Genomic DNA, 21,482 nt, shown 5'->3' with positions numbered 1-21,482 from the left:
CCATTAAAACCGTCCACTTTGTGTATGCTTCGGACTCAGAGAGGAGCAAAAGGAAGGTACAAAACAGGAGGCAGCTGCTGTGACTACATTATATTTGCTCATTACTGCCCCTGCTCCTTCAACATTAGCAAGTAGGCACGACTTTCCAACCATATACTAACCCCAACAGATTCTGGACAGAGAAGGGAAAAAGATGGAAAGGAAAAAGCGATGAGGAGGAGAAGCAAGTGTTTTCCTTTATGCTGTGCCTTCTACTATCATTCGGTTGGCCTGTCTCCTTCTTAACCAAACAGCCTGGTTGGTCCTAGTCCTCTGAGTCCTTACACACCCCCTCCAGCTCCGGAAGCCTTGTACTCTCAGAGTTTCCTGTTTGTCTGGTTGAAGACCTGGACATTTTACTCCCAGGCGGCACATTGGGAGGGACATTGGAGGAGGAGGAGTAAGCAAAGGAGAAAAGCACAAGAGAGAAGGACAGAGGGGAGGTTGGCGGGCGAAGGCAAAGGGAGAGACACTGAACACTCCCGAGTTGGGATTGATTTACTTCATTAACCGAGATTACAAGTTTAACTTACAAACCAGAGGTCAAAATTTCTCATTAACAAGGGGACCGTGGAGAACCTCGGGGCTTGGAGACCACTCTTATTACTGACTACACATTTCAATCTGTCTTTGATGTTCCATGTCTGCCTTTCTACCCCCTCTTTCCCCCTCCTATTTTTTGGCAGCGAGGTTGATTTTAATTGTAGCTATAGAACAGAGCATAGTTTGCCTGTAAGCCAGCCTCCACATCTGTAGTGAGTGCAGCTTTAGTGATATTGGGTGCAGTCCATAGCTTGGGGCTAATTTTAATGGTCCCCCCCCTCCCTCCTTCATTGGAGACTCAGATTGTTTTCCACGTGATTCCTGTTAATTTAGCTGGAGGAAAGGGCATCAGTTTTCCTTGTGCTTTTCCCCCTCTCTCCCCATGCCTCTCACTCTATTGCCTCACTCCTTCTTTCTGATCTACAGCCTCAAAGAAAGAAGGTGAAATGAATTCAAATGGAAAAATAGACTGTGCTCACTATTAAATCGCTCGCCTACCTTTGTCCCTCGCATTGCGCCTGGTTGAGACAGATAGGAGAAAGCCAGTGTGGCTGTACAAACTGGGGCAATTTAGCTGCTATTGTCGCTTTTACGTCAACAAACAAAGCTCTTCCTTTGATGTGATAAATGGCCTAAGTGCCTGGATGATAACTCAGAGCTCATAAATGTGTCAAGGATGTTTCAAAGCTCTGAGCATGTTTAACACTGCAGGACATTGTGCACTGAGGCACAGTTTACATCGCAGAACCTTTAATGCTAACCTTAGATGTACAGAGCCTCTCATAAGCTAGCAAAACAGCAGCAACTCAGTTCAGACACGATTCACCATATGAGATGAGAGGAGATCACAACATACAAAAATCAATGGGTGGAAATGAAACAGTAAAGTGTTCAAATCGTATTAAATGTGTTAAAGGACAAAGTACAGAGGGTGTCATGGAATAATCATTATAAACAGAGCTATTTTTGACTTGTCTGTCTCTCATCCTTTATTCACTGAACTCAAGTCTACCTATACCATCTTACCAGCTTTTACATACGATATACAAATGTGGCTGGAGAAAAGAATTGAATATGGAATAGAGTTGACTTTTGTGTAGGATGCAGTAGTAATGTGTAGAAGTAATGATCCTAAAAGTTAATTCCCTTTCATTCTATACTTGTTAAAGCATTCATGAGGCCAAAGGTCATTTCTCCATACAACTTCAAACAGCCTTTGCTAGCACACGTCATCACAAACTCCTAAAACTGGTAGCTCACCCTTGACTTTTGTGTTGAACCTGTGTGTGCTGATAGCTGGGTAAGGGTTGTAGGATCGGGACAATTAAGCTGGAGGCAGAGTTGGAGCATGTGCGCCTGGGCACCCTCTGCCTGTGTGCTGACCCACCATTGGGGCCACAGCAGGCCCTCTTCCAGCAAGCCAGCCAGCAGCCCCAGCCATTGGTTCCTTGGAACTAATCCACCCCGAGGAGCCCTGTAAGACCCCCTTTGTTCCCTCCTGCAGACTAGATGAAGCTGGAGACAGACACTCCAGTCTTGACTGGCTATCAATTTCACAGCTTCTAGCGATCTACATCCAGGCACAGGCCCAACTGCGGCCAAGCCGCCATCACATTAAGGGTGATTGAAAGGGGGGATCGGGCTGCGGGGAAAGAAGCAAAATTGTGTCACGTGAATTCCGTCACAGTCCAAACAAGGTGGAAAGGTGGTCTGTTTAGTGAAAAAATAAGCAGGAGTAAAGGAATATATAAAAAAAGAGGATTTCAACAGGAGTTCTGCCTCTCAGTGAACAGAACAGGATCTCAACAAGGCCATTATCTGGCTCCTAATTTGAGCTCTGGCACAGCACTGAAGGGCTGCCTTTGTCTAGGATTAATGCGGAAAGCTCAGGATGCGATGTCAGAGGGAAATAATCAGCGTGGGCCCTTCATAACGTTGGCTGCTTGTGCTCCTGGCCAGGGCCCCCGGCTCATTTTTGTGGAGATGAAATCTATGACAAGCCCCTCAGTGAAGCTAAGAGCAGGCAACAGTCCAGTAACACCCACAGGCCTCCAGGCATCCTGTGACCCCCTTAGAAAAGTCACATTCACTTTGCTCTGGAGAAGGGAAAGAGAACGCCGCAGGCGATTCCAGCCCATGTGAAATGAAGAAATGTGAGGAGGTGAAAACGAAGTGAAAATAAGTTAAGATTCCTCCTCCGCCCCCTCTGCAATCACTCCAGAGGAGGGGCACACTGTGGCTTCACTTTATTATGCCTTCTAATTAAACATATACAGGACATTAAAAAAAGGAGAAAAACAGAAAAAGCCAACAACTCTGCCATAATGTATATTCATGTTTATGTTGTGTAACTGCATTTAGGAAAACAGTTTGAAAAAGCAGGATTGGGTTTTTTTCTCTAATGCAGCATGAGGTCGGGGGCTAATACCCATCAGGGTAAAACATTCTGAAAGAGGTTGGCACTGTACTCAAGGACCAGAAATAATGCTTTTATTTTGTTATTTATGCTTTTTTACCGTTTGCATTACCATGCTCCTCTGCAGCATATTGCTGCTAAGCAAAGGATGTGAAGATGCAACTCGATAAGCAGGTTATTAAAATGACCAATTGACATTCAAAATTCAGGCTTATTTTAGATTCATCATATTTACAGATGAATATGTGGAATTTAAATGTTTCCCAGCTGCCTAAAGGAAAAATATGATTTGGTACAGCAACTAGGCATGACTTCATGTATAACCCTGTGCTACAGAAATGTGATACTAAGGTTGTTGCTTTTGGAACCTGTAACGGAAGAGTTTTCTTTGTAATACCAGAGTTCAGGTTAATTAAAACCACAACAGGCATGTCACATGGAAGTGTGTCGCCGTGCTCTCTGTACAGTGCAGATATTTCCTTACATCCATCATTTCATTCTTCCTAACTTTGAGTGAAATAGGTTGAGTCTTCAGATGTATCTCTAAACTTAAATCATTCTTACCAGTAGAAGAATACGACTGAGCTCAAAGATAAAGACAGGCATAAATAAGACCAACAAAACTAGTCTGCAAGACAAACCTGCTTCCTGGTATTTCAAGAAAAGTACTGCCTCATCACTCTAAAGATTAAGATTTTATCCTCTTTATTTACTCACTCCTTGGACATTTCTTTGTAGGCAATCATCGCTGATCATTCGATGCACGCCACAGGCCCGACTGTTTTTGAAACGCTCTGTTTCATTCATCTGGTAATGAAAATTTGGCCCTCTGCTAAACTGTTCCTCTGCTAATAAAATGAACTACCTGGCTCAAAATGTTCATAATATGTATTAATTGATGTAAATATGAAATAAAATGAATAACTTTAGTGCAAAATGACAATAACCCTTTTGGCACCCATATAAACCTCATGTGAATGTCACACGGTCAATGTGGCTTGCCATTGCTGATCTCGACGGCTGTTGTGTCAGTAGTTCTAAAACCATGCCTGCTTCCAGTGTTGGGAAGGTTACTTTTAAAATGTATTCCACTACAGATTACAGAATACATGCCCCAAAATGTATTTGGAAACGTATTCTGTTACGTTACTCAATGAGAGTAACGTATTCTGAATACTTTGGATTACTTAATATATTATCATGCTTTTACAACTACATGAATGTACTATTGCTGTGTGTTTTTTTTACTATTACAGAAGGCTACTCACCATACCAAAACCAACTAGATTTTTAAATCTTAATATAAAATGAGTAACAGTAGGGTGGACATTAGGTAAGGCTGCACTTTTTGCAGTGATCTCATATAGAAAACTATTCCGCGCGTATATAAAACAGGTCCGCGGCTCCAAACCGAAGTAAAGGGACCTCTGGCTAATATGTCGGGTTCTGTGTCGGGCTCGTAGCCGAAAACTAGCTTTACTTTGTTGTCTGGGTCAAGTTTGCTAGCAAGAGACAGAGAGAGGCATTGAAAGGCTGCTCCAACGGAACTTATTGTTTCGGAGAAAAACACGAACACAGTGTACAGTTGAGTCTTAACAGCTGACTTACAGCTGGGCTACACTGCCCATGAGGCTACATTCTTTAGGGCTATGCCTGTAACACTCTGCCTATTGCCTTCATATTAAAGAATTTTTGAACAATAATTTAAAAAAATATTTTCATTATGCGGGCCGCAAGTAGAGGTGACATGGGCCGCGAGATTGAGACACAGGCATTAGAGCCTCTTAATGTGTGTTTTGTTTGGGTTTCCAGCGCCGTGGAATTACCAAACATAGAGAGGGGATAGCCTAACATGAAACAGGAAAAGACAGCTGTGTAATCCCTTGATTTCAACAAAGTAACTGTATTCTGAATACCACCTTTTTAAACGGTAACTGTAACGGAATACAGTTACTCATATTTTGTATTTTAAATACGTAACGGCGGTACATGTATTCCGTTACTCCCCAACACTGCCTGCTTCACATTCACATTTCATATCTTGATTTCTGACTTTTTGTTTACATAGTGTGTGGCACTTTGCCAGACTTCATTTACCTCCATTTTTTATTTTCAGTTTCATTGTTGTGTCTTCTTATTCCTTTTGACACTTTAAATACATAATTTTAAAAAACCCAGAACTTAAATAATGTTTTCCCCAATAAAATATTAATAAGTAAAGTAGGTGGTTTAATGAAAACAAAGGATAAGAGGATAAGACAACTACAGAAAAGAGGCCACTTTATTGTATCAGCACTGACAGAGGATCAGATGTGTCGAAGGACAAGATGTTCACATCCACCGGCTCAAGTGCTCATTGATGTAAATATCTAATCAACCAGCCACAAGGCAGCTACTCGATCCATATAGACATTTAAACATGGCCAAGAAAAACTGCTTAAGTTCAAACCAATGGGGCTAGAAAGGTGATTTAAGTGACTTTAAAAATGGCATGGCCGCTAGTGCCATCTGTGCTGGTCTATGTATTTCAGAAACTACTGATTTACTAGGGTTTTTCCAAACAGCCATCTTTATTGTTATACAAAGAATGGTCCAAAAAAGAGATTTATATATTGCATGGGCTCATTTGAATTATACATAGAAGCAGGGCCATGTGAAGAAAATCTAATATCGCAACATTTTTTGGCAATATCGCGATACATGATATATATCACGATATGTTAAAATAACCTCCAAAAACAAATGTTATTTTCAACCATATAGTGCCTAAAATTGCACTGGTATACTCATTCAAATCGACCACTGAATACTTTTTTTCTACATGGAATACAAAAAATCGATTGAATAAATGAATGAATGAATGAATGATTGAGTCTTTAACCATCAGTTGCACACAGAGGTTTTTCACAAATGTCAATACTGTCACAGTAAGTCTCTTTCTGTGGTCAACACTAGACCTTTAACAAACAAAAGATCATAGCAACAAAAAAGTACATCAAGCAAGAATTAATGAGAGAAAATAAAACAACTGAAATTTAAAAAGTGCTCTTTGTGCTTATAACATATTAAAATAATAAAAACGATAATAAAAGTCTAAAAACGACTGACCAAGAATAGTCACAGGTATCACAGCTGGTTTATTTAACGTTTCCTTTGGTGTGTGAGGAGACGTTGACATGCAGAGTTTAAAACAGTCCTCATTTTGCAGTGGATGACTTTTCAGCTGGAGGAATAAATTCGTGGTACTGCTAACTTTTGCGGCAATCGTTTTACGGCATGTTTTGCAAGTTAACAACAGCGAGTCTCATTCCCTCGCTTGTTTGAAACTTCCGCTGTCGCCGTATTTTCCCTATCTGGTAGTATATAAAACACATGTTCAGCGTAGTCTGCCAGGTAGACAATTTTCCGGTTGGATTAATGATGCATTTGCAGCATGTGGGAGAAAAAAGAACTCACAGTAAATTACATGCAGACAGCTCAATATTGCCATGGCAATTTATACTCGATGGTTACAATAAAGCTATTTTAACAATCATACATTGAAAAACTCACAATACATCGAGTATATTCAATGTATCGTCCACCCCTAAACAGAAGGTTGGAAAAACATTGCTTTGATGAGTCTTGATTTTTGCTGTTACATTTGGATGACATGATCAAAATTTGGCTTAACTAAGATGAAATGGATGGATCCGCATGGATCCATCCTGTCTTGTATCAACAGTTCAGTTTGGTGGTACAATGATGTTGTGGATATTTTCACTGAACACAATTGGGCCCCTTACCACCAACTAAACAACAGTTAAATGCCTGCCTGAATAATCACCACAGTATACCCACCTTTGATGGCTGCTTCCAGCAGGATAACGCATCAAAATTTAGATCATGTCAAACTTTTTTCAGCACGACTGTAGGGTCATAATTTGTATTAGCAGATATGACCATCGCAATGACCGCAAGGTCATTGCACTCAAATGGTCTTCACTGTAGCCAAATTTCATCCAAGAAAGCACTTAGGGGTAAAGTTGAACAAGAGAATTGAGAGTCACATCATGAAATATAATCAGTTTTTTTCTGGCTATTTTTTTGTTTCTTTCTTTCTTTCATAACCTGGCCTCGTGTCTTGCATTTGGGTGCCCTCTATAGCAGTTGCATCCCATAACGCTCAGCAGAGGCTTAACATTTGCAATAATTAATTTTTTTTCCATTACCAAGTGCCAAGTTTATGACTACCAAAAAAAAAAAACTTGAACATTCTCTGAAATGTGAAAAGTATGATTTAACAACAACATGGTAATTAGATTCAGGAGAATAGACGGCATTAAAAACTTCTCAAAAAAACAGAACACCTTAGATGTGTTCCAGCAATCTGACCAGCAGCCAGTATCAGAAACCACAACATTACCTGCAGTTATCCATTGTTATTCTTATTCACTGTCTTGCAGATAAGATATTCAGTGACTCATTTTTACTATCGAGTACTTACCGCAATTGGGGATGACACGACTATGTAAAATTACCACTGAATACTGCCTACACAGGAAATTTAAACAAAAAAGCAATATTTTGGGGGAAAAACAATGTCTTTGGGTAAAACTCTAATACGCTGCAATGTTTATTGTTATTATATCATAAGCAGGCAGAAAAATGAATTTGAATTCAAACTTATATCATGTAATAATTTAGTTAGTTATAATTTAATAGTTAAAAAAATGTTTTTATCATAATGAATTGTGCTGTTTGTTTTATTTTTAGCTTATCAGTTCCCCATAAATAACAAGAAAGTGCACAGATTTCTGTCAAATAAGATAACAATGTCATTGCCTAGGCACGTCCACTAACTAGAAATAGTAGAACATGATTGATTAAATTAGATTAAATCCAAAATTCTCTACTGTTAATTTCCCAAAGATCGATAGCAAGTCAGCATTACAAACTGGTGATGACAAAAAAAACATTGACAATATAGTTCTCACCTCGGTCCCTGATGGCGTGGCCCCCGGTGAATCCACTTTGCGTTTTTTTCGGGGTCCAATGGCGGCTAGTGCTGTAAGGTTGGCATCCCGCTGCCTCATCTGGGCCAGTTCCTGTTGTTGCATCTAGTGAAAACATAACAAGAAACAATCAGACCTTACTATGAACATAAGATTCACATCTAATATTTCCACATTTTCACATGTTGTTCAGTTCTTCTAAGTCTTATGCACATAATAAATTTGCATCATGGCAGTGGATCCAGACACATTAGCTTAATGCTCCTCCCAAATGTACTTGTTGTACTTGTTGTTCTTTCATAATGCTGAGAGATCGGTTATTTTATACTTCTTATGATATTCAAGATTCTTTATCTTGAATATCATAAGAAGTATAAAATAACAGATCTCTCATCAATATCACTGTATTGTTTTAAATGTCACTCTCAATGTTGACATATTCCTAATTTAACTGGGCTTCTTCATTGACAATAAATGTTGAACTCGATCTCGAACTCTGAAATTAAACTTTTTACTTGTGCATACTGATGGAGCAAACCTTCAAAATATCACCATCTCCCTGTGATGAACCCAAAACCAAATAAAGGGGCACCATAGCAGTTACATATAGCCAGTAATACTAACCCCCAAACTATGATTTGCAATCATTAGCTCAAAAAAACAACAACAACTGTCAGGCATATAAGATTAAGATCAAATGTAAGAATAAGAATTAAAGGAGACTGCAAAAAAAAAGAAGATTTCTTGAACTTCTACTGCCCGTCCATGTACTGTATAAGTAGAATTTCCTGAGCAAAACAAAATGGTAGACTGTTCTCAGCCATTAACCGAGCTCCTCTCAAAGACTATGTGTGTGTAGTCACATGGTTCTAAGGAAGTGTGGGGGTTGCGGGGAGGCACTGCCCAAGGTAATGTCATGCCTACCCTCAGGGTTGAGGGGGAATCCAGCATTGCTGGGAGCTGCCCTTTATATTGGGTGGAGGTGTGAGGGCCTGGGGCCACGGTACAGAGGGTGTCAGCACTCCCTTCAACATTCAAACAAAGTGTACAGACACACAACACACACACACATGCCTATCAATCTTGGCCACAGCACAGGGAATGCCTACCCACCAGCTTGCCTGCGTGTCTGCCCGCTGGGGGAGTGAGGCCTGGGTTGAAGCGTACAGGGACAATCAATGTGCGCCTTGATGTCTTTCATGTTCTTTTATGTTATCTCTCAGCATGTGTTCGCTGGGCACTGGTGTTTGCGTGAGGCATGTATGTTGTCTGATCAGGGGAAAATTTCATGTTACTTTCAGATGGCGCTCTGTAAAAGGTTGCTTTGGTGTACAAAGTCTGATCTTAAATGTGCATGCAGTTGCTTCTGATTTTTTCCTAAAACCCCGCTGGCAAGGCATGCCCTTTAGGGTGTTGCCACTTCACATTTAGCACGGCGGAATGTTGAAAGATTCAAACACGCTGACAACACAAAGTAGGGGGAATAATAGCAGCAGTACCAACCAGCTCAATGAATAAACTACATTTACTTATTCCTTTTACATTGGATAGCGGTCAAAATAAAGATTTTGACTAATATTAACAATTTAGACAAATGTTGAGTCAGGCTCTTAAAGTCATGCAAATGTATACAGGCATTAGAATAGAGTCACACACTAGGGATTGTGGCTGGATATGGCAAACAGAGTGGATATGATTTTTGCCCCTGTCTACATGGAAAAGACTGCATTAATATTATCACTGTTATCCTTATTAGGCTTTGCCACAAACAACAGACAAACCTCTTCAGGCCTGACCTTAAAGAATCCCACTGAAAAGTGAGCCGTGGCAGAGCATAGAGAGTGAGAGAGCGAGAGACAGAAAGAGAGTGAGTGAGGTCCGCTATCTCACTGATGGCACCAGGATGCCGGCAACTCTGGCTGGCAGTTGGCACCAGGCATGGGCTCCCAGCGCCCACAGCAACTGCCTGCATTTTCAGATTTATGACTGTATGATGAATGTAGACTTCATTTTACCATCTGCAACCCTCCAGTCTGCGTTTCCCGTCAGTAAAGTGGCCGCCGTGACAGTGGGAGACTTATTTCTGATTTCAATCTGGTGCCATTATGCAGAGTCTACCTTCCTTTGTTGACTGCCAGTGGATACAAGCCAGAGTTGAGTGGGGCTGGGGCAGACTTGCTTTGCCTTACAACTTTCTCTGGCTACCCTTAAATGTTTACATATGTATGCTCATATGGTCACACAGAGGTGCACAAATGCTATGAACTCCCCTTTTGTAAACCTTTCTTGATTGTCTGTTGTATGTTATATGTAGCACCATGGCCTTGGAGGAACGTTGTCCCGTTTCACTGTGTACTGTACCACTGCACGTTTGGAATGACAGTAAAGCCGCTTGACTTAAAATGGTAGCAGCAAAAATATTTACCTTTTCCAAGATCTAGTAATAAGGTTCTGACACCATACTGTTAAATACACCGTCAGTCTCTTCTAGTATGTTTTTACAAACAGAGCTATTCATCTTTCCTAATGATGTTCCTGAAAAAGATTTTACAGACTGACAATGCTGCTGATTTTTTTTTTCACATTCTTTAATCTTGTAGAAATACAAAAAAAGCAGAACTGTGACTTCTAAGTGCAATAATCGCTCTGAACCTTCTGGAGTACGCTGTCAGCACTGTTAAGCGATAGGTACAATCATTGCCAAAAACTGCAAAGGTCACCATTGGAATTCTTCCCGGACTGGAAAAATAACCAGCTGACAAGATGCATACATTTGCCAAGTCCGATCAATGGTACCACATAAATATCTGCTGTTCTGAAGTCACTTAAATACCAGTGCTTCCAGTCTGCCGGTATGCCCTTTGTAGGCAAGGAAATGGGACTTGTAAAGTCAAATTATTAGCAAAGGTCAGGAGATGTAGAACATTTCTGAGATAACCCAGAAAATCAATCTACAGCTTTGCTATGAGATTTAAGTTTATATACGCGCAGGTGGCAATTATAAAGTAAGGTAAAACAGTTAATGAGAATATTACAATTGTTCTAATTAAACCGTTCCTTTGCTTTTGTAAATGTAAATTATGACTACTGGATTTAAATAGCTTTTTAAAAATGATTTATTATAACATTGTAGTGCGGATTAAGTTCCCAGGATAAGAAGAAACCTGTTGTATAAGCATGTTTAAAATTTATGAAGTTCACGTATTTTATTACTCATAGTTTTAATAGCAAAAAATAGGAAAATCCTCTTGATTTGATCTGTGATCAACTGTACTGTTTTTTGTTCTTTTCAGTCACCTGCTTCCCAACATCATGAATTATTTACAAGTTAACTCGAGCTCTGCGCCCTTAATAGATTCGTTAAAGTATCTGTCAAGACGTAAGTAAGAAATAACATGGGTTTTTCTTATCACAGAAGAAAGAGCAGTATGCCCCCTTATGATGCAAAAATGTCTAAAATACAGAAAGAACCTTAGAGCGGTCTGACACGCTTGGAGTGAAGAGGAGGATAAGCTGTAGGAGCCATGATGGCCAACCTGCCGTTTTCCATCTCTGCTGTTTTTAACAAAGTCTTTTCTCTCCTCTCCCCCTGCTCCTGGCCTGGGGGACTGCTTGCGGCCCTCCAGACGCTTACAGACAGATGTCCTTGCTAGAGCAGAACATGCTCTGCTTGACGTCACAAGCAGCTACAGGGCTATGAAGGAAGCTAAAGGGCTGTTCGCCCTGCAAAGCCCACAATATAGTGTATAAGGAAGATCATGGGTTTTTGGGTTTTCAGTTAGTGTCTGTCCTAACACCCCCTCCAAACACCCCTCAAAAGCTTTGATCCAATACAACAAAGCAGGCAGCTTTTGACTATATAGACAAAGCATATGTTGTATTTGGTGAATGCCTTTCTTGGACCCAAGGCCTCTGGTGCAAACATTTTTTTAAACAGCGATGGGTACAAACTGCGCTGTTTTGCAGTTTCTACATTTATTCTTAATCTTCTAATAGTGTAAAAAAGTTTGAGAGACAACAGTGTACCAAAATACTACAACCACAGCATATTGTCTTTTGCTCTTTTAAACTACCCAGTCTCAATAAATTTAGTGTATCACTTTTTTCTTAAAATACAGCCAAATTGCCAGCATTAAAAATAAGTCATCTGGTGCTGACTACATAAAAAGTGTTAAATTAATGATAACAGTAGTCAATGCCAGCAGTTTAAGAGAAAGGCAGGAAGGCTTTAACTGGCAGTGTGTCAACTCACTAATTGTAAAAAGATAAAAAGTCTGCGCACTGATTTACAGAAACAGTCTATGGTCTATGGTCTGCCTCTAATACACTTGTGGATATATTATACAGCTTCAAGTATATTATGTCCACAGGACCACGACATAATCAAATGCATGCAAAATGTAGTTATAAAAAAACTCTATTTATTCTTTTTTAATGGAACCATAAGTTAACACAATAAGGTTTTAGTTTTTAGCTTCACTGGCAGTATGGTTCCAGGGATCACAATGTCAGTCTTACACGACAATGTTAGATGAATTTCTGAAATTTGTAACATTCTGTTAGACTGTCACGTGACCTTGTGTAGATGACACTATTTTGTATTATTTATTAATGTAGTAATAATAAAATTAATATAAGGTTAAAAAAGTAATAACTTTTGATTGTTCATAAGAATGGTTTGGTATTTTGTAATATTTGCATGAAAGAAAAAATCTCAGCTAAATCAATGCAGACATTATCACTGGGAAACTATTGCATGTCTATATGTAACTGTGTATAGCAGTGTAGGTCTGACAGACTGATGTTTATTTAGTATTTAATTATTAATAATTAATACAAAACGTGCACATTAAATATTTTTGATTATATTATATTCATTTCATATGAATGAATTAATCTGACGCAAAGGCAATGTCTTTTCTTTAGCATGAATTCGAATAATAGATTTTTTTGTTTGTTTGGTTTCTTAATAAAGACTGCTTTTGAAATTCAGGTATTTGTAACATTGCGTGTTCCTTTGTCTAAGTTTCCCACTAACATAAGAGTGTGTGTGTGTGTTGACATTTTATGTATGTTTTTTATGTATGTCTGTAATCCATGCAACTCATTCACCTGACACCCACATGGCCGACATTACGTGAACATCTGTGAGCCGCATCTTGAGGCCTTTCTTCATGTGAAGTGCCTGGCAGTTAGTTTGCTGCAGGCAGAGGGGCCATTTGCAGTAACCAATCAGGTTTCCCTTCTCCATCTGCACTCATACACTACAAAGAGACGAGTTGAGCCACGACCTGCTAATGTAGACAAGTGTGGATAGAGACATGTTTGGCTTCATTAGACAAACTGAACTGCAAATAGGAGAACGCCATAAAATATTTTGTATTATTATTATAGTGAATTCATATTTAAAGATTTATAATATTTATAACGCTTAAAGTTAAACTATGCGATATTCAGTGTGCATTACTAATATGTTCTGACACATTATATACGGCACTTAAAACTTTGGATTTGCACTACAGTGCAGATACTAGTCTTTCTGAATAGACAGGCAATAGATAATATAGACAGATATAATAGATAATAAATCACCCAAAGTTAAAAATGTAATAACAAAGCGACATAAACTGTTTTGAAATTCAGTTTCATCATAATTTCTTTGCACATAAATTGTGATTGTGGTATTTTACCTATGGAGCAAAATGTGCAAGATCTAATAGTCTTAGCACAGTGTGTTCCATTTCCTCTGAAGTTGAGTATGTCTGAAGTCCTTCCAGGGCAAAGGACCAATTATTTAGAGCCCTCAGTTGTCCCTGCAGCTAAGGTCATTATGTGAGTGTCACTATCACAGCCCTGTGGTTCTTCTTCATATGCAACTTATTTGCAGGAATTAAAATGTATAAAGGGACACTGCATGAAATACATGAATAAATTGAATGTGTCTTACAGACTTCGTGCCTTTACTTTGGAGTAAGTAATACTTCTATAAATAATAACATTTGCACGACACATTTTGCCAAGGAACGGTGTTTAATGAAGGAGCCAGAAATCAGTGTTAAGCAGATTCTGACAGTGTTACACCGGAGCGACAGGGGAAGAGGAGTGATCATTAAAAATACTGCTTATCTAAGGGAAAATTTCCTACTTTAAATGTTCTCTCGCTTTGTCTCGTTCTATGCTGCTGTGCTTCGTCTAGCAATCTTCTCTCTCCCTGTCTTGCTCTCTTTTTTTTAACATTTAGATTCGCCGCTCGTCACCTTCTATTGATCACGCCTAATTTGCATCCAGGAAAAGATGAGAACTCAGATATTCACACTCCGAGAGAGGACGATCTCAATGATTTATTCATTTCCAAATCAAAAAAAAGGAGTGAAAGGAAGGTAGATGAGAAGGGGAATCTTCATAGGCAGCAGGCGACTAGGAGGCTCTGAGGCTGGGCTCTTCTTCCCCACACCGCCCCTAGGCACATGGTGTGCAAGTCCTCCTAATTAACAAGGTGAATCATGCTGCCGCTCTCTAATTAGCCAACATGACAATCTAATGGAAACATGCAGGCCGAGCTGGCACACTTAGCATCACCTCTCAAAGACCCCCGCTACTGTCCTTCCCATAAGATTTCCACAAAAATGACTCTTTAGATTTTAAATGAGAAAAAAGAGAAAGGTGGGGCACAGCAGTTCAGGGAAGTGTATTTTTGGGAAAGGTCAGGAGGGAGAAGGTAGCTGATGTGGGCAAGCTATTTTTTCCCCTCTCCTATCCTCTGTGTGCGGTGTTTGTTGCCTAATTGAAACATGTCCTGCCTCCTGCTTCCCTCTCACTTATATCCCAGGCAAAGGAGGCTGGCACCTCGCCACCAGCATAGCTCAGCATAGCTCAGCATGCCCAATTCCCTTGTCGCTTGAGTCCCAAGGAGTGCTCCGGCGCACAAAGAGAAAAGTGAACCTACAGGCTTGTACAGCAACTAGACGAGTCGCTATCTCCCTCTGAGGCAAAAAAAATCTCCTTTTTTTGTTGTTTTCCTTCTCATTACAGCACTTTGTAATATTCGAAAACACACAGGAACACCAAAGGTACTTTTAAAGCCTGTTTCTATTTTTTTTTTCATGTAATATGTCTTGAGGTGAAGAAAAAAAAACTGAAGTTGGAACTACAGACAACAAAGCAACAAATAAAAAATAAGGTTACAGTGTACTATTAAGTAGCCTGCATATCTGGAGGACCTACAAAACAGACCTTTCTTATGTGATAATTAAATTATCCATCTTAACCTGTTTTGTGATCTTTCAGAAAAATAATTGAAATCAAGTTGAAAACATATTAGATTAAAAGCACTCTTGTTAAATTTATTTTTTTTTAGAAAAATGAATTTTTAAAAAGAACCTAATATATAAAATATACTCAAGAAGCACACATGCATGTTCCTGTAACCATGATTGTGCAAGTTGACCACGATGGCTGCTGCTCAAGTGAAATGAATGTATTGTGTATCTGTAAGGCTAGAAGACAAGAATATAATAACTATGAATTGGGACACGCATAACAGCAGGAATTCTCTTTGAAAGTCAGCATGGAGAGGGAGCAAATGTGGAGGAGGGTAGCAGGCTTTTGCCCTGGGGCCTACCTAATGGGGGACAGCGCTCCTTTGAGCAGAGCAGTTTGAGGAGGGCCAGAGGATGAGAGCCTATGAACTCGGAGATATAACTGGCCTAATAAAAAGCAAGGGGCTGTTACATCGTCTTCTGACAGAGAAGTGTGAGGCTGCAGCTGATGGGGCTCATAGTGTGGGTGGATTCCAGTTTCTCCACGACCTGGTCACTTGTGGCGAAGGCAAGGCCAGTCAAACACATGTATATGTGTATTAAGGACTGGCTGAACAAACGGGTACGATCTAAATAACACAAAAAATTAATGCAAACAGTTCTTGAGAATATAGGCAATATATGGGTAAAGTATATTCCTTTGAAAAAGGCTCTGCATATCTCACGTGAATAGTGGTCTAACTGAATTCAGATTCTAACATATATGTTTGCACCTCAGGAAGGATATATACCTGCAGGCTTTTAATTGGAGCCATGCAAGGTTCAAAGTTGAGCAAGAGCAGAATTAATTTGGTAGAGGTTCAAGACATTTCAAGCAATGCTGCTGCGTCAAATGGGCAAAAAAAAATCTCTCAATGCCTGAAGAAGAAAAAATATTTGAGGAAAATTATTCTAACAAAAACCTTTGAGATTCCCATTGGAGAGCTCTCGGTTTCACACAAGTCTTCTGGAATCACTCTAAGCTAGAAGTGGAGTGTTGCTGCAAGGGCATGGTAATGTGGAAGAATGGAAAAAGAATGAGAGGAGAGAAGAGGAGAGGAGAAGACCATGTACTCCCTTACGCTCCCTCCCACATCATCTAAAGGTCTGCCAGTGATTGGGCTGGCAGTGGGAGACAGACTGTGTTAACCATTTTTTAACCTTTATTTATCCAGGGAAGCTTGACTAAGCCCCCCGCTGCTTTTAAGAAACACCCTGTTACTTAATCTCACCACAGAGTTCTGCTGTGGAAACTAAAAGAATTTGAATCAAGTGCTGAAAATGTGCTGAATGTTCACTTTTAGTAGTTTCTTCTGTAGTTTTAGTGCTTTCTGTGGTGTTAATTTCCCTTTGTGCATCTCTCGTCCTGCCTTATATTTGCTTAAAACAGCAAGGATCATCATCTGACAAGGATCTCAATCCTCCTGCGGTTTTCGTTTTTTCCAACAGCACACAAGCTTCACGTCTGCAGTTGTCCGAGCATTTTAGCAAAAACACCTAAAATTAAGACCTCAGTGGCTTAAGTGTTAAACCATGAGCTCCCTCAACTTCCCAGCCAAACAGCTTTGACTAATGCCCCACTTATTTGTTTTTGTATTATTAACAACATCAACTGCCTAATAAAGGCATAAAATGCTGGGAAATCATTTTTAAGATGTATGTAGATCTCTTTTCAATTTAGAGAAGAATACAACCATGTGATGGCAAGTCAATATCTAAGTTTTTTGTTTGTTTTTTTCTTTTTAGGAACTTTGAAACACTTGTTCGACTAAGGGTAAATCCAGATTCACTCTCTATGGGATATCATAGAACCTTGACACCTGTCTGAAAACATCCTCTATTCAGACCCTTAAGGACATGACTTGTGATGACAAATGTGAAGCACTTCCTGGAAAACATAGTTAAATTTGTTTTTATGCTATTCTATTATTCCTCCACAGGGTTGGACTTGCAAGCTACAAGTAGTGAGTCTGGCTGCCCACAGAGCACAATCTTCTTTTAGTTTTTTTGAAGTTCGCCATCATCATGTTTGAGTAAGATCACAAAGCCGAAGCCGGAGAAGTCTTCCAATGCTGCTTATCTTTGCACACCAAGATTCAGGACAAGGTATGTCCAGTCTGGGGATTATTCACAATAGGAGAGCCAGCTGAGCATCAGACTGGTCCTCAGCTTCAGTATTTAATTCTGGAAAATGCATGTCATATTTCTCAAGACGTTGAGAAAAGTCTGAGTCCAACACTGAGGAGCTTTGGGATGAAGTCCTTGCTGGTAAGTGGGCTGACCACATGGAGTATATTGAGGGGTTATTTGACCCGGAGCCCTTTGAGAGTGCTAACCAGCCACAGTAGGAGATAGCCAGTTTATCAGAGGATGAAACCTGGTAGCAAAGCCCTGGCTCTCATCTCTTACTCTATATTGGGGAGTGTGGATGACTTCACGCTTACCGGGAGGGAGCCTCTTTAATAGCTTTCAAGTGTGTTGTGAACAATCAACTACTTGGCTCCTTATGTAACCATAATTCTTCTTTCTAAATAACATTTATTTTATAAAAGGCACTTATTCAAGCAGTGGTGTAAACGACAGAATTTTTCAGACTTTTTTCAGTGCTTTTTGAAGACATTCTGTCAATTATAGTCTATTTCGCAAGTAGGTATTTCTGCCTATGATGTTGGGTCTGAAAGAATAAGGCTAGGTGGTTCTGCTCTTCTTAAATGGGTGTGCTGGCTGGTTAAATTGGAAATAAAGCTTTTTTAAGCTTTTTTTTTTTTAGCTCATTTTAAAAACAGAAACATCGGTTTTGTGTTTTGCACACAAACTCGTCATTACAAACATATGTTTTTAACTCCCTATAATTGTTTTTGTTCAAGATAAGATTTTTATGGATATTTTTTCATATAAAACTCCACTGCTTCTCACTTCCACAAAGGAGGTGGGCAACCTCCATATTTTATTCTTGGATTCGAATTTCCCCTTGGATTGCCAAGATTACGTTATTTGCTGTTGGAGATTGTTGATTTTTATCCCCAGAAGTAAATCTCTATCTAAACAGCACTTTGGTGATGTGTTGTTTGAATTCTTGATTGTCAACATTTATTTCTTCATATAACTTCTTTTTTCTTTCTTTATTTAAAAAATGTTAATAATGACTTGAATAAATATCAATTAACAAAAACTTAAGCATTCATAAATATAATAGCATAGTAAAGACTTTCTCAAAGGCTTACAGTCACAAAGGTCTTCCTTTACCTCACTCTCAGATAGCGCAATTTCAATCAAGGCTAATGCAACATCATAGATTCTGTTGAAAGGGATATAAACTTGCATCTTGCTGCAGTCTGTTGGTTATCATTGCAAACCTTGTCTTTGGTTCCACCATGTGTATGTGACAGCTCACTAGGCGATATATCCTACCTGTATCGGGTCTATGATGCACTACTGTGCTTGTGGCTCAGCTGAAGCATGAGGCTTCTCTGTGAGTCTTGAATCCATATCCAATATGTATTGTACTAGATTAACTAACTTAAAGAGAGGCACAACGTACAGCAAATAATGGCCCTGCTGTGGAACTGGGCTTGGTGAAGACAGACAACTGCAATGAACCCTTAGAAGTGATGTACATATGTACAGGTGGGACCTCACATACAGATGGCACAGGTCATCTGACTTGATGCATGCTGTATCCCATAAAATATGTGCCTACACTGTTCTCTCCTTCAAGGAACACAAGTTAAAAACAACGTTTTTTTAACAACATGTTCTAGAACACATGTGGATCTGTCCATTTAAAACAAAAAACCTCTGTGACCCTATTAGAAACCTATGTAGGACATACACCAAAGAGTCACACTACACACCATTACAAGCCTACTTATGAACCAATTGCCAAGTATGATCAGGTGGCACTTGAGTTATTAACTTTCTCCCCAATGCGCCAGTTCAGGTAAAAATTACCTGTAGCTGCACAGCTGTAAAATCAATTTCATCCCAAGTCAGCTGGTATTATTATGATTATCATTTGTCCAATTTGAATCGTAGTGGAAGCTGAGTAGGTACTGCATAATGCTTTAGTGACAGTTTTTAATCAACTTATATCAACTGTGCCATATAGTGGAAATATTACTGTCCGTGGCTTTATTTGCTTTCGGGGTCGAACAAACTCAAACAGGAGCTTTTGGCCAGATTTTGGCCAGCTGTAGTAGCCAATTTGTCTTTTTTCTCTTCCCTCGTCTCTCTTGTCCTGTCCTCTCTCCACACCTCTTCTCCACTTCACTCGTTTCCTGCATCCAGTTGTGCCTGCAGACGCGGTTGTGATGATGAATCTGTGGCTGCAGTGTGTCTGTGTTTCTGACATTGTGATGTATCTCCACTGGCCTTAACTCCCTCTCTATCTCGCCACTGCCCCCACCCTCACCCCCAGTATTCTTTTCTCTCCATCTCTTTGTCTCTGTCTCTCTGTCTCCTACTTTCTCTCTCTCTTCTCTCTCGCTTATTCTCTCACTTTCAATGATCAGGCATTGCTTGGCCCCCTGCCTCAGTGATGGAACAGACAGAACACACAGACCCACCAACAACAAAAACAAACAGGAACTGAGCTCCACGATTTGCCGATTGATTTTTACTGGGGGCATTTCTGAAATAGCCCATCTGACCTTTCGGCCAAATGGTAGTGAATAGAGGAAACAGAAGTGCTAAGCCTATCGCACACAAAACCTCTGCCAACAACTATCTGACCAGACTACACTGCTGGTGACAAGGTTGAGCTTCAGGTTGCTGGTGTATATACATAAGCACAATCACAGGATTAGCTACATCAATATACAAAACTAAAATCCTGCAGCTCAGCTGGAAACACCTAGAGCATAAGATGTTCATTACAACCCATACCGAATAGAACACTGTATTTCTTTTGTATTCTGGCATTCTTTTCTTTTCTTTTTTTAGTGAAGTTAAGTCTGTCCTAAGGTTAGGGCTAGAGGAAAAGATTGTTGCATAATTAAAAAGAGAAGGTTTTATCCCCTTAGAAACAAAGATCTAGTCTCTGTAAACTTAAGAACAAAGTGCCTAAATTATGAGACAGTCTGAACAAAGTTAGTGTTTTGGCCAGCAGAAAGCTCGTGGACTGTTCAAAACAGAAATGGTTCATCAATTAGAGAGCATTTAATTAATGTCGCAGCAATCTGCTTATTAATTTCTAACATTTCTTTGGTACAAGTGAAAGCTCTGGTCTAATCATGGCACTAATCAGGGTGTGATGCCCACTCGTCGGGTTGAAGGTAAGTGGGGTCCTCAGGCAACGATACTATGTGGGGCAAAAAAGACAGGTGCATGCTGGGAAGCTAAATATGGACAATCAGCAGAGACGATGCTGTGTAGTTAAAACAATTAATTTCTTTGGCTTCAACAGGAGTCAAAAATGTTATCTCTGCTTTTTGTAAAACTTGGTCATAACACTGATAATGAATACATATATACATCCATCTATTTTCTCCTGCTTAACCAACCTATTAGCTGGGTGGGACACAAGGAGAACATGCAAAATCCAGAAAGGCCCCAAGTGGGCCACAACACCAGTGTCCCACCTATTACAATTCTTTAATAGTTTAAATGAGGCTAAGATGACGCAGTTGTTTTATATATGTATCAAACTCTATAAGGCAAATGTGTGATTTTAAAACTGACTTAACTAGACATTCAGCCTGAGCATTTCGATTCATACAATTTATTTGCGAGTCATGGTTAACACCTGGCTGTCAGGCTCCAGCACTGATTCAGGTCTGCAAAAGTAGTTTCACAGCACAATGTACCTGCCTTTTTAAAAACAAATCATGCGCCAGCTCAATTTACATGCCAACACTTGGTTCGAGTATATAACACTCTGTAATTCCATCTCCCCAAAATGATGACTGTTTGGTGGTAGTGGTTGTGTGTGCGCGTGTGCATATGTGTTAGACTGTGTGTGTGTGTGTGTGTGTGTGTGTGTGTGTGTGTGTGTGTGTGTGTGTGTGTGTGTGTGTGTGTGTGTGTGTGTGTGTGTGTGAGATCAGGGAGAAGGGCTTAAAGAGAGGCTGGCTCCTCTGCCCGTCGCCTGGAAGAGTAGCTCGGGCTCATTATCCTGATGAAATTTGCGCAGATGTGTGAGCTGCCGACAGACTCTGCAGTGACACAAACAGCCAGCTCTGTCCCCTTGAGCCA

The 21,482-nt window shown here is 39.9% G+C and overlaps 1 protein-coding gene across 4 annotated transcripts in view; it reads right to left on the bottom strand.

Annotated features, from left to right (window-relative positions):
* LOC134631189 (transcription initiation factor TFIID subunit 4-like) overlaps positions 1–21,482 on the bottom strand; it is a 93,436-nt gene that overhangs the window by 18,235 nt on the left and 53,719 nt on the right. For 3 of the 4 annotated variants that reach the window (XM_063479263.1, XM_063479281.1, XM_063479290.1), the window contains one exon: positions 7,975–8,097. In XM_063479263.1, the coding sequence (XP_063335333.1) occupies positions 7,975–8,097 (123 nt within the window). Of the gene's footprint in view, positions 1–5,261; positions 6,385–7,974; positions 8,098–21,482 lie in introns of those variants that run through there. The other variant, XM_063479272.1, reaches the window with a different exon arrangement.

The sequence above is a fragment of the Pelmatolapia mariae genome, linkage group LG1, assembly GCF_036321145.2.
Source record: "Pelmatolapia mariae isolate MD_Pm_ZW linkage group LG1, Pm_UMD_F_2, whole genome shotgun sequence".
In the NCBI taxonomy this organism is placed as follows: Eukaryota; Metazoa; Chordata; class Actinopteri; order Cichliformes; family Cichlidae; genus Pelmatolapia; species Pelmatolapia mariae.
The sequence above is the reverse complement of the archived record's forward strand: the minus strand, read 5'-3'. Positions and strand labels throughout refer to the sequence as shown.